General features: G+C 42.6%; 1 protein-coding gene across 2 annotated transcripts in view; it reads left to right on the top strand.

Moving 5' to 3' along the window:
* The window catches only part of LOC124722024 (serine proteinase stubble-like), a 364,352-nt gene that overhangs the window by 325,190 nt on the left and 24,171 nt on the right, over window positions 1-14,991 (top strand). For both annotated transcript variants that reach the window (XM_047247205.1, XM_047247206.1), the window contains one exon: window positions 2,615-2,783. In XM_047247205.1, coding sequence (XP_047103161.1) covers window positions 2,615-2,783 — 169 coding nt within the window. The remainder of the gene's footprint in view (window positions 1-2,614; window positions 2,784-14,991) is intronic.

Raw genomic sequence — 14,991 nt, 5'->3', positions numbered from 1 at the left:
ATAAAGATTTTATGGCGTATTCTCTAGCTCTGGACGAAAGTGTTGATATCACTGGAACAGCGCAGCTTTCCATATTTATTAGAGGTGTTAATAGAGATCTTCAGGTGAGGAAGGAGCTCCTCGATGTAGTAGCCATGAAGAACACTACAACTGGAGGTGATATTTTAAGTAGTGTTAAAGAAAGTGTTGAAAATATAGGATTGTCGTGGAATTCTTTAGTTTCAGTGTCTACAGACGGTGCACCAGCGATGACAGGGAAAAAATTAGGTTTCGTTGCGCTGTTGAAGGAGAAAATGCAAAAACTGACCGTGCCGAATGAAATAAGGGGCGTTCACTGTGTGATCCACCAGGAGAACTTATGTGCAAAGAGTATCACTCTAAAAAATGTGATGAGTGTTGTTGTTCGTACAACCAATTATATAAGGAAGCATAGGCTACAACACAGTCAATTTAAAAGCTTTCTTGAGGATGTAGAAAGCCAATATGGTAGCCTACCTTATTACAGCGAGGTCCGCTGGCTTAGTCGTGGCGAATTATTAAATCGAATTTTTGCCTATTAGATGAGATAAATATGTTCATGGAAATAAATAACATGTGTGTTCCTGAATTGAAAGAGCCTTCATGGAAATGTGTTCTCACGTTCTTAGCAGATTTAACTAGCCATCTGAATGCTTTGAACATTTCACTACAAGGTAAAGATCTGCTAATTACTCATTTCATAGATCAAATACGAGCTTTTAAAATGAAATTGACACTTTGGGTGAGTCAGCTGTAAACAGGAAATCTAGCTCATTTTCCTAAATTATCATCCATGCAAGATGTTCACAAAGACTGTGAACGTTATTCACATAGTTTAGTTGCCCTTAAGGAAGAATTTGATCAACGCACTCAATATCTGACAGCACTAGACAGTGATTCTGATCTGTTCTCCTCTCCATGTTCAGCGAATATTGAAGAGATTCGTCCTGAGCTGCAACTAGAAATTATTGACCTGCAGTGTGACAGAGAATACAGAGACAAATTTCAGAACAAGAAAAACATTTTGGAATTTTACGGACACTTCCCTCAGGATAGATTTCCTCATTTGCACAAACTGGCGGCTACAATAATATAGAAATTATTGACCTGCAGTGTGACAGAGAATACAGAGACAAATTTCAGAACAAGAAAAATATTTTGGAATTTTACAGACACTTCCCTCAGGATAGATTTCCTCAGTTGCACAAACTGGCGGCTACAATAATATCAATGTTCGGTTCCATGTATGTTTGTGAATAACTGTTCTCTGCAATGAAATGTAACAAGACGCGCCTGAGAAACGCATTGTCTGATCGAAATTTAAACTGCACGCTGCGCCTACGATGCACAAGAACAATTACTCCGAACACAGACGCAATTGTAAAGGGCAAAAATAATCCAACACTTCAGTGACACCTTTGATTGTGTAACAGTTCACAAATTAATACGAATGTAGAGGCATACACTAAGCTAATAAAATTATGTGGCACGTGTACATTCTCCTTTATTTGTTTCATTTGTCACAATAATAATTCGTGAGTGATATCGCTGCAGGTGGCCGCGGATTTACATTGACTGGCGGCAGCTGTTGTGTGCCCCACGTGACTCTCCCCATTCTCCGCTCTGGTCAGGTAGTGGGGGTAGCGTGCTCGCGCTGCTCCGTGCTCGGGCCTTGCTGCTCACAGCTTGCTCCGCGAACACGTATGTTGTGAAGCCCTGACCTAGATCATTTATGTAAATCAGGAACAGCAGAGGGCCTATGACACTACCTTGCGGAACGTCGGATATCACTTCTGTTCTACTCAATGATTTACGGTCTATCACTACGAACTGTGACCTCTCTGAGAGGAAACCACGAATCCAGTCACACAACTGAGGCGATACTCCATATACACGCAATTTGATTAATAGTCGCTTGTGAGGATCGGTATGAAGGTTGTAGTTCATGGTGGAGGTGGTTTCCAAACGTTTTGAAGGCGACTTGGGCTCACCTATTCAGGCTACAAATGTTGCACTTTCTTCTACATCCTCAAGGTGAACATACTGTGGATAAACCCGTAGTCAAATAACAAAAAAATCTTCTGAGAGTTACATGCAGACGTTCCTGGTTTGGCGAGTGCTGTCGCAACTCGTCTGGTCCGCTAAATCACCCTATATTAAACCCACGGAACATGTCGGTGACTATCTAGCACAGCAAATGAAACATAGCCTTCAACATCCCCGCAATTTGGCAGCTATGCGAGATTTAATCATCAGTAAGTAACTTCAGCTGGATATGACATTCCAGGAGAAACCTGCGGACTCTCTTTCTCGCCGAACTGAGCGGTATTGAGCGAATAAGGGTTCTGTCGCTTGCAGGTAACTAATTTTGTGTCCTGTGTCTTCAGTTATAAAATCCATTATAGTTTCATTAATTCCCTCATCAAATACAGTGTTAAAATTTCTAAATTACATACCAATTCTAACCATTAGTTAAGCTTTTCGATGATTTAGTTATATGCAGGGAGTGACACCTATTTACTAGCACTAAATAAAATTAGCAGAAGAAAGATATTTTATAGGGATAATGTCTTGGATGCTTGTGTGTTGACTACAGGTGCACCCGCAATATAGCTCGTCTGACTTCCGGAACGACCTGGCGCTGGTGAAGCTGGACAAGCCAGTGGTGTTCAAGCAGCACATAATCCCCGTGTGCCTGCCCGAAGAGAACGTCAAGCTGGTGGGCAAGACCGCCACCGTCGCTGGCTGGGGCCGCACCAGGCACGGTCAGTATACCCCTTCCCCTCCGACATCGTCCCAGCTGTTTCAACTGAAGATTCACATTCCGACCCAATGCATAATTTGAGACTGTCCATGTTCTGTAGTCACTTACAAACATTAATGACACTTTTAAGACAAGGAAAAGTATGAAGTACCTCTTTTCAGAAGGTATAAACATCGGTGGTCAGTGAATCCTGAGATATGGGGTAGGTGGCATAGAGCGAGATGGCCAGTAATCCATTCCCGAATCTTAAATTTGGGAATCGTTCCACTCACAACAAGCCGCGTGCCTTTTAGGAGATTGAGACTACTGTTTCCAAGCTCTGATGTGTAGCTGGAAATCTAAACTTGAATGGCCAGACAGATAAATGAACTCCGCTCCTCTCGAGCGCGAGTGTGTGCTAATCACTGGGCTGACCCATTGCCACCAATGAGATAGTATTCCACCACTTTTTTCAACTAACGCATGGAAACCAGATGAAATGTAACAGGAATAGTTTGTGATAATCTAAATTGCTCCTTTTAAATACGAACGAATCATCCTAGCATACATCATACGCTATAATTATACCCCACATGTTATCACAACAAATCACATTGAACTTGCATTACAGCAATAAGACTTCTCCGCCTCTTCGCAGCACGTGGAATATTTGACATGAGAACAGTAAGAAGTACTGTAGTAATATACATTCTGTGTATCATCATTGGTGAATCCATGATGCCAGAAGTTAATTAATTGTCACAGGTTTTCATTTATCGACTAGCGAGCGTGTATTAGGAAAGAGAAATAATAATTGAATAGTCCAGCAAGTGTTAAAATGTTGATATCCCTCAAGTGTTAAAATGTTTATATCCCTCTAATTCGTCTTGGTTCGCTCTGTTCTCTATCTTTCTCTTTCTCTCTCTCTAGCTGTCTGTCTCTCTCTCTCTCTCTCTCTCTGTTTCTCTCTCTCTGTCAGTGCTGCAGAGATAATAGTTCCGCCAACGAAGAAATGGGGAAATAATTCGTGCAGTCACAATTTTTTGTACCGTGGTAGGAGGGACTACAATGGACAATATACTAAAAATATTGGCCAATAGGGAGGTGAGTATATCAGTGATGGGGTGCATTTACACTTGTTTACGCTTTTCTCGAATAAATCGAAAATCGCTGCATCTGGCGGAAACGTGTCCCACTAGAAAATTAAATTCCCTACAAAAAGGTCTTAACCATATTTTCTCTAGGATTAATAGTTTGTGCGATGTGGGAGATAGAAAAATAGCAAACTATTACAAGAGTGAACCTAGACTTTCTCGGCTTATACTGCTGATGAAATCTTCTCGGGCTTACAATAGTGTTTTAATGGTATAAAATAACAGTTTGTTGTGAATCGAAATGGGTTAAGAACAAATATTAAACGTACATAGCGCATCTATGTGTGCAAGAGCCTTATACAGGAATTACTTGTGTTCTGAGGATGTGACGTGGAGAGGGCTGGAGAGCGCTAGGGTGGGATGGAGGGTAGAAGCACGAGGGAGGTCATTTCGCCGGGATGTGGACAAGCAGTTCGTCCTTTCTGGGTCTGCGAACTGAAGAACGAGTAGGTCAGCCCCTACTCTCTGTACCCCACTACGTTACAGGAAGCAACTACACGTCATTTCACAGTTGAGATACTGGGCCTTCTGCAGTGTACCTCATAAATCAGTGGTGATGCTGCGTACAGACACAGAATGAGAGTGTTCAGTTTTCACAGAATGTTTTGGAACTACGAGGAATACAGGTATTAGCTACTAATAATACTAACAGAAGAAACGCATACGCACAAGATCCACGTGAATGTCTGTACACTGCTCTGCACTGCTACTCGGGAAATTAATTCTTAGTTATCTTGTACGGCAGCTATGGCATTTTTCCGGGAAAGACTACCTCCCCCACCACAAGCTCTGCTCGCTTTTCAGTGTACAGACAGACTAAACTTCCCCAGTTCTGAATGTCCAGTTCTCTTGTTATATAAATAGACAACATAACTTCATTTTCATACAGTGAAAGCTTTCACGACCGGATGTTTCAGCTGCCTAGAATTCTTCTGGGTTGTATGGCCGTGGTCCGTGGAACTCTTAAATGCCTGACGTTTCGTCCAAAGCTACGTTGGACGAAACGTCAGGGATTGAAGAGTTCCATGGACCACGGCCATACAACCTAGAAAAATTCTCGGCAGCTGATAACTTCATTTTTCTCGTGCTCATAAAGCGGAGTTATTACTGTTCACTGAGTGAGTACCTATTTGTATTTACTAAGTGATTTTTTATGTAAATACGGTCCTATATATCATGGTTGAGAAGTGTTTAATTTGCAAGCGTGATGTTGCCAGTGACCTACACAATATTGGTGTGGAAGGAAATGGACTGGTAAACGTGGCACGTTGATGCTGATTGTAGTTGATAGGGTATTCTAAAGCCGCGTGGACCGTGTTGCAGTCACTTGGTGGAGAATTAATGAATGGCAGGAAACTTACTGCATGTCTCTCACCACTAAATTTGTTGGTGATAGACTCCATAAATCTCTTACATTCAAGAACTGCTGCATTTCTATAGTGCCGCAGTGAATGCAGCCACTTACCACACTTACACAATATACACTCCTGGAAATGGAAAAAAGAACACATTGACACCGGTGTGTCAGACCCACCATACTTGCTCCGGACACTGCGAGAGGGCTGTACAAGCAATGATCACACGCACGGCACAGCGGACACACCAGGAACCGCGGTGTTGGCCGTCGAATGGCGCTAGCTGCGCAGCATTTGTGCACCGCCGCCGTCAGTGTCAGCCAGTTTGCCGTGGCATACGGAGCTCCATCGCAGTCTTTAACACTGGTAGCATGCCGCGACAGCGTGGACGTGAACCGTATGTGCAGTTGACGGACTTTGAGCGAGGGCGTATAGTGGGCATGCGGGAGGCCGGGTGGACGTACCGCCGAATTGCTCAACACGTGGGGCGTGAGGTCTCCACAGTACATCGATGTTGTCGCCAGTGGTCGGCGGAAGGTGCACGTGCCCGTCGACCTGGGACCGGACCGCAGCGACGCACGGATGCACGCCAAGACCGTAGGATCCTACGCAGTGCCATAGGGGACCGCACCGCCACTTCCCAGCAAATTAGGGACACTGTTGCTCCTGGGGTATCGGCGAGGACCATTCGCAACCGTCTCCATGAAGCTGGGCTACGGTCCCGCACACCGTTAGGCCGTCTTCCGCTCACGCCCCAACATCGTGCAGCCCGCCTCCAGTGGTGTCGCGACAGGCGTGAATGGAGGGACGAATGGAGACGTGTCGTCTTCAGCGATGAGAGTCGCTTCTGCCTTGGTGCCAATGATGGTCGTATGCGTGTTTGGCGCCGTGCAGGTGAGCGTCACAATCAGGACTGCATACGACCGAGGCACACAGGGCCAACACCCGGCATCATGGTGTGGGGAGCGATCTCCTACACTGGCCGTACACCACTGGTGATCGTCGAGGGGACACTGAATAGTGCACGGTACATCCAAACCGTCATCGAACCCATCGTTCTACCAGTCCTAGACCGGCAAGGGAACTTGCTGTTCCAACAGGACAATGCACGTCCGCATGTATCCCGTGCCACCCAACGTGCTCTAGAAGGTGTAAGTCAACTACCCTGGCCAGCAAGATCTCCGGATCTGTCCCCCATTGAGCATGTTTGGGACTGGATGAAGCGTCGTCTCACGCGGTCTGCACGTCCAGCACGAACGCTGGTCCAACTGAGGCGCCAGGTGGAAATGGCATGGCAAGCCGTTCCACAGGACTACATCCAGCATCTCTACGATCGTCTCCATGGGGAATAGCAGCCTGCATTGCTGCGAAAGGTGGATATACACTGTACTAGTGCCGACATTGTGCATGCTCTGTTGCCTGTGTCTATGTGTCTGTGGTTCTGTCAGTGTGATCATGTGATGTATCTGACCCCAGGAATGTGTCAATAAAGTTTCCCCTTCCTGGGACAATGAATTCACGGTGTTCTTATTTCAATTTCCAGGAGTGTATGTTTCAAGGTAAGTGTCTATATGTCAGATAGAATACGACTGATCGTGTTCAAGTCTAGAACATTAAGCCTCTGGGCCTCTTGAGATGATGGAAGAGCTGAGTCTGGGGTAATGAGATTGATGGACCACTATGCTATGAAAAGTACTCCAATCATCGATGGTGTAAACAATGAAATCAACAGTGCCGAATACATATTGACAGAATGTTACACTTCAAGCAGGCTCTTCAGTGTGGTAGACAGGTGACAGCTCCAGCTGTTGAACTACGATAAGTTCCACAGAGTCCCAAACCAGTAAGTAGATTGATCAAAGTTTTTGATTCAGGTATCCTGCTAGTGAAGAGAGTGGTAGTAGGTAAGATAGGAAATATGAATGATCTAGGGCGAATGGCAATAATGAGGTCATGATATATAGATATAAGGTTATTTCCAATTTCTGTTTTACCCTTTTCTCACTTAAATGCAGTCCCTAAAGTTATGGAATATATGAGCTACCATGTTTTCAGGCCTCCTAAAGAATTTCTCACAAAGCAGATAACATAATCGTCATACGCTATTGACTCAGTATCTTTTAAGGATATTGTGGCAGCTGTTTTTTATGATTATCCTTGTTAATCTTTGCACTTTGTAGAATACCATACATCAAATGTTTTTCACCTGAACTATGAAAGCACACAATAGTTTTCACGGTGCGGGTACGATCCTTTTATTTTTGTCTCATTCTATTGCGGCGGCGCGGTTCTTTCCGTCCCTTTACGACGAACCTGCACCTACCTGTGAACATTGTCTCAGCAGATCATCAGTAGTGAGTCCGGCCCCGGTAGCTGAATGGTCAGCGTGACGGAATGTCAATCCTAAGTTCCCGGGTTCGATTCCCGGCTGGGTCGGAGATTTTCTCCGCTCAGGGACTGGGTGTTGTGTTGTCCTAATCATCATTATTCCATCCCCATCGACGCGCAGGTCGCCGAAATGGCGTCAACTGGCGAATGGTCTACCCGACGGGAGGCCCTAGCCACACGACATTTCATTTCATTTCATCAGTAGGGAGGCCGAGCGAAACCTACTGTACTTTGACGTGAACCAGGCTGCAACTAAAGTCACTAAATTACGTTTCGGGAGAAGGTTCTCACACAAATGAAAGGTTGGAGATTTTGTCCTCAATTAATGTATTCTGAAACTTAGGTGAACAAGTATCACTGCCAAGCCTTTGCTAGTCTTAACACAGTCACTCACAATCCCTTTCACTCACGTTAGCAAGTTTATGGTGTTGCATTTCCCGAAAAATAATAGCTATAAAAATACTGATTGTTTTTTATTGATAATACTCGCCAAATATTAAGTCATTCGGTACCAAATGCAGTCACAGTTTTTAGCCACCGACCTGCTCAATATGCCACGCGGAATTTATGTCTTTTCTCGTCACAAAATTCACTTAAAAATTCCGAAATTTCTACACGCCCATCGGAATAATTATGCCGTCACTTTACCACACTTTTGATGTATGAAACACTGCTATATCCGGCAACTTGTCGTTTCCATCGGAACTACAACTACACACGTCCTAACTGTTTCATGGCTATTGGCTAGGCTCCCACTCTTCTCTAGAATCCTCTCAAGTCTTTTCTACCAGCAGAGAAAGGCGCGCGAAGAATATTGCTTTACCATTGGTCAGTTTACTCAACAGCCAATAGCAAAACAACACTTTCCCGCGTCAGTCCGTAGTAAACCTAACGACTGTACTTTTTACCGACGCAATGATCTAATATGCTGAAGTTTTGCTTATGCATAAAGTTATTTACTATTGTTATTTATGCCTGAATTAACTTTCTCTTTACAAATCTATTCTACAAAACTCCCCTCTGTTCATATCCATACATTTTCGAAATGTTCCCACACTAAATCCTAATACATAACTCGTTAAACAATTATCTTTATATTAACCTTAAACCACACTCACGCGTCATTCATACTGCTAAAACACATTTATAACATTTTACATACACAAAAAGACGTAATAACACTTTATGAAAATACTAGAACAGTTTACGAAAAACATTCTATTACTTTAGTGCACTCTAGTGGGCACAATCGAAACTAAAATCACAGTCCCCCTATCCAATATTGTCCTCTATCGGCTGATACATAAACTACGTGCGCGTCCAGTCTCGCGTCACCATCTGTCACTATCAAGCTCTGAGACACATCTCCCACTTAACCGCCTCCAAGGCAGGATCGTTATACGGCGCCACGCCTCACTATGTTCAGCTGTCTTTATATGATCTACTGCTTCGCAGCTCATCTAGTGTTAGTTACATCTTCCTTAGATCACTTCAACGATTGCGAATCAGTCTGCAGGATTTGCATAGGTCATTAGCTTTAAAACTAATTAATATATTATTTTTTACTCCTGTTCATGCAACTACGCTTAAAACCTAGTTTTTTACATGTTGCCAGTTTTTAAATAAATATTAATCCATGGAATTCAAGGAGCTGTCGAGGAGAAATGACTTTAGAATAGATTTGAAACCTATTTTGCTATATGTCAGACATTTTATATTATTGGGCAAATCATCAAAAATTTTTGTTGCTGCATGTTGAACTCCTTTCTGAGCAATTTACAGCTTTAGTAATTGGTAATATAGCTATTTTTTTTCCTTTAGTGCAGTAGGCATGGACATCACTATTCTTCTCAAATTGTGATGGATTATTTATGACGATTTTCTTTAGCGAATATATTTGTTGTGAATGTGCAGCCGAAATGTCTAAAACCTTGAAGAGGTTCATACATGACGACTATTGGCGAACGTCATACATTATTCTTATTATTCGCTTTTGTACAATCAATACTTTCTTTCTAACGGATGAGATGTCTTAAACATTTATTCCATAAGATATTTCTGAGTGGAAATATGCAAAATATGTTAGGGCGTTGATTCATTTATTTCCAAGACTGGCAGTTATACGATGAGCATATGTAGCTGAACTTAATTATTTGACTAGCTCAGTAATATGTTTCTTCCAATTCAAGTTTTCATCAGTATGTACACACCAAAATTTGGAGCATTCTATCCTGTTTACTGACTCCTGTTTATGCGCTACGTCAGTTATTGGCATGACTCTATTTGCTGTACAGAACCAATATAGTGTGTTTCCTCAAAATTAAGGGAGAGTCAATTATCAGAGAACCATATAATAGTTCTTTGAAAAACAACATTAACAATATATTCTGTGGGTTTCTCTCCAGTGATATGTGTTGTAATACTAGGATCATCTGCTAAAAATACCAATTCTGCTTGATGAATGTTTAGTGGAAGGTCATTCCCAAATATAAGGAACAGGAGTGGAACCAAAATTGAACCTTGTAGGACTCTCTTCGTGATTTCTTCCCACTCAGTAAAATTTTTCCTCCTTTCAACGTTGTTTCAATTATTTAGCGCATTTATAGAGAAACTTTGGAACATGAAACAACAAGTAAGATGGATGCAGGAAATTAGGGAGAATATGAAAGAGCTAGAATTAATCCTAGACGATTTTTAAAACAAAGCATATAATTTAAAGAACGTAAAAATAAGATTTAAAACCAAAAGTATACCAACGACAAACAATGAAAAGGTTATTGACAGATGAGGAATGATAAAAAAGCTCAGAACGAATGAAAAGATAGTAGCCAATTCGGAAAAAAAACCTACTGAAAAAGATGACCAGGAAACGGTTGACTGAAGTTGACGGTTAGTCTATAATCCCTTACATTTAACTTCTCTATCCGTGTGGTTACGTGGTGTTCTGACAGGCACAGAACGTCTGTCACTTCAGAATTTTCTACATTTTCTAGACACTCAAGAAACCCATCCACCTTGTTTTTCAGCCCCTTAACGTTGTGAAGAAACAAATTATTTTTACTTTTCTGAAAACTGTTACATATATTATCGCTCTGTTCTGTTCTAATGTATTTCAAGACTGTCTCTCTACAACCTGATTCTAACCTAAAATATGTATCCCTCTGGCTCCAGTAATCACAGCGATTTTGCCTTCGGTGCTTGCACCCGCCCCCTCCCCCCCCTCCCCCCTTCCCCCCTTACACTTCCTGCAAGATGCTGAGCTAGTCTGTCCTTCCCCCTCTTATTCAGGCGAAGGCTTATCCTCACCTTTCAACTGCAGAAACAGTTACAGCTCAAATATAAAACTTTGATTCAACTCAAAACAATCCATTCAGCTCTTTGTTAACTCTGCTAACAGCTGTGTTAACCAGAGCTGGTCATAGTGCTGCAGAACCGCCACAAACTCCACATGTGTGTGTGCTGCTGCCACTCCAGTTTCCTACTGGTCACCTTAATACTGTACTTAGTTGTTAGCCTGGCTTGTTCTTGCTCCTCTTACTGACCTTTCTGACTAAAATCTCTGCACAAAGCCCCTAAATTCTCTGTCACCTAACTAAGCTTGGCACTAGGTTTCACGATTCCTGTGACTCAGTAGTTTTTCCTGTAGCATTTGGCCTACCCCCCCCCCCCCCCCATGACTTCTAACTAGTATCAGGACTCTTTTCTTTCTGCTTGACTTTTCTACCGACTTAGCTTTAAAGTTGTTCCTACGGGTCTGTTGCAGGCTACTTTCCTCAAAAACTGGTTGAGCCTGTTCCTCTATTTCAGACAACAAATCAAACCTACTGCTAAGAAGAATTTGAAATATGATTTCTGAGGTTTTCTCCTTTCGTTTATTACTCATTACTTTGTCCCAGTTCCCATTCTCTCTTTCCCCTTTCAACTTACCTAACCCAAAATACCCCATTTCTAACTACGCCTAAAAGGTACAATCTTTATTCCCTTTTTCCACGATTCTCTTGTCCTGACTGCGTTACCTACAACTCCATGGGAGAGCTTCATCTTATACTTTACCGTCCTCCACCCTACAATGTCTCCAATGAAACACCAACTCACAGTCGTGGTATGTTTTTACCACACTTACCAAACTAAGGCAGCTCCACATTTGTCACTCATGATGATATTTTTATAGTAAACTAAAGGAAAACACTGACACGCACTAAAACTGTAATAAAGTAAGAACAGACGAAAACTTATCTTCCGATGAATTGCTCAGATAACTTTCACATGGCGTGCAGACATAAGTTTTAGCTCGCAGAAGACGCGAAACGACTGAAAACTAAAATAGCTCGATCCTCTTGTCAACAATATTAAGCATACACTATCAGGAAATAATGAGAAAGAACTGAAATCTATACAGAACAACATGTAGCTTTCCGCACTGCCGGTACTGATGTCAGAACGCTTAGAGCATGCGACCAGCCAACACGACTGACAGCAGTCAACTGCCCAACTGACAGTCCTCATTTCCCTCTCCTTAACTGAAGATCTCCTACACTGATGCAGAAATTCTTTCATCCTCAGGATGTCCTCCTTTGCTCGGTGTAGGTGCTGAGCGTATAGAGAACTTTTTACAATGATAGTCATGATACTTTGCACCTGCACCGTGTAGATTCTCAGTAAAGCAAATCTGTCTTCGGATAGTGTCTCCTCATTCATCCACTTTCTGCTGTGTATGAACGAACTGTAATTCTACTATCCTAACTGAATGAGCGGACGCTATGTATTTTTTACTACAATTGTCGGGAATTTGTCCTCTGCTCATCAAGCTTATGCAAAGGAGACAGTTGGTTTCAAAACCAAATTTCACTTCAGATGAACGCAAACGTGTGACTTCATGTAGTATTCCTTTGAAAAAACTTCTCTTAGGATGAACGACACAATGTTTCTCATCTGTTAGTGAAATCTTCAACATTCATATATTTCCTCAAATAACTTGCATTTTCCAAACCAATCCCTTTCCCACCAAAATTACACACTCTGTCAGTTTCGAGACTCAATTAATAAAAAATTTGGGAAAGTTACAATGGTGGTTTTAATGCTACAGGTGTTCTATATAGTTGCAAGGTCAGAAGAGTGCTACAGTGGTTTGAGGGGCATGAAAGTGAAATCACATTGAAGTCTCAATTTTTAAAGAATTACACTCCCATATACAGGGCGTTACAAAAAGGTACGGCCAAACTTTCAGGAAACATTCCTCACACACAAAGAAAGAAAATATGTTATGTGGACATGTGTCCGGAAACACTTGCTTTCCATGTTAGAGCTCATTTTATTACTTCTCTTCAAATCACATTAATTATGGAATGGAAACACACAGCAACAGAACGTACCGGCGTGACTTCAAACACTTTGTTACAGGAAATGTTCAAAATGTCCTCCGTTAGCGAGAATACATGCATCCACCCTCCGTCGCATGGAATCCCTGATGCGCTGATGCAGCCCTGGAGAATGGCATATTGTATCACGGCCGTCCACAATAAGAGCACGAAGAGTCTCAACATTTGGTACCGGGGTTGCGTAGACAAGAGCTTTCAAATGCCCCCATAAATGAAAGTCAAGAGGGTTGAGGTCAGGAGAGCGGGGAGGCCATGGAATTGGTCCGCCTCTACCAATCCATCGGTCACCGAATCTGTTGTTGAGAAGCGTACGAACACTTCGACTGAAATGTGCAGGAGCTCCATCGTGCATGAATCACATGTTGTGTCGTGCTTGTAAAGGCACATGTTCTAGCAGCAGAGGTAGAGTATCCCGTATGAAATCATGATAACGTGCTCCATTGAGCGTAGGTGGAAGAACATGAGGCCCAATCAAGACATCACCAACAGAAAATCTGTGTTGATGACGTGATTGCACAATTGCGTGCGGATTCTCGTCAGCCCACACATGTTGATTGTGAAAATTTACAATTTGATCGCGTTGGAATGAAGCCTCATCCGTAAAGAGAACATTTGCACTGAAATGAGGATTGACACATTGTGGGATGAACCATTCGCAGAAGTGTACCCGTGGAGGCCAATCAGCTGCTGATAGTGCCTGCACACGCTGTACATGGTACGGAAACAACTGGTTCTCCCGTAGCACTCTCCATACAGTGACGTGGTCAACGTTACCTTGTACAGCAGCAACTTCTCTGACGCTGACATTAGGGTTATCGTCAACTGCACGAAGAATTGCCTCGTCCATTGCAGGTGTCCTTGTCGTTCTAGGTCTTCCCCAGTCGCGAGTCATAGGCTGAAGGTTCCGTGCTCCCTAAGACGCCGATCAATTGCTTCGAACGTCTTCCTGTCGGGACACCTTCGTTCTGGAAATCTGTCTCGATACAAACGTACCGCGCCACGGCTATTGCCCCGTGCCAATTCATACATCAAATGGGCATCTGCCAACTCCGTATTTGTAAATATTGCACTGACTGCAATACCACGTTCGTGATGAACACTAACCTGTTGATGCTACGTACTGATGTGCTTGATGCTTGTATTGTAGAGCAATGAGTCGCATGTCAACACAAGCACCGAAGTCAACATTACCTTCCTTCAATTGGGCCAACTGGCGGTGAATCGAGGAAGTACAGTACATACTGACGAAACTAAAATGAGCTCTAACATGGAAATTAAGCGTTTCCGGACACATGTCCACATAACATCTTTTCTTTATATGTGTGTGAGGAATGTTTCCTGAAAGTTTGGCCGTACATTTTTGTAACACCCTGTATATAAGAGAGTCAGACTTCTCGTTACTTTACAAATGAGTTATTATTGACCTTAATCATATTATTGACCTTAAGCACATAAGTGAGAAAAATTTTAAAAACGTTTTGAAATTATATGTAAAGTTTGTTGGAAGTCACTAAGGACTCTCATTCTTAAACACTGGATGAGTATAATCTGAGTATTTGCGTGGGGTTAGTTACGTTGTCTTGAGGCATAAGCCCAGTTTCTATCTGCAATACTTGTCAGATTTTGTGAAACATTTATCAAAAGCTTATACCTCCTAATGTATACAGGATGAAGAAAAAATGCCGCACTTTGCAGTCGGCATGTGATTCCTCATCCGAATTCAAGGCAAAAGTTTACCTTAGAAAACCTAGTCTGGCCAATACGTTTAATACAAATGCAACTTAAAGAATGAGGCTTTGGCAAGCTGTGCGTACAGTGTGGTCAAGAACAGATACCATGAACTCTGCACTGTATCGCCGCCGTCTAATTCTTTCAGTGAGACGAGGCAATACCGTGGATATCGGATATGCAGACTCACCTATGTTCGAGTCGAGCTCACGCCGAACACTGTTTTC

This window comes from Schistocerca piceifrons, chromosome X (genome assembly GCF_021461385.2).
Source record: "Schistocerca piceifrons isolate TAMUIC-IGC-003096 chromosome X, iqSchPice1.1, whole genome shotgun sequence".
Taxonomy (NCBI): domain Eukaryota; kingdom Metazoa; phylum Arthropoda; class Insecta; order Orthoptera; family Acrididae; genus Schistocerca; species Schistocerca piceifrons.
The sequence above is the reverse complement of the archived record's forward strand: the minus strand, read 5'-3'. Positions and strand labels throughout refer to the sequence as shown.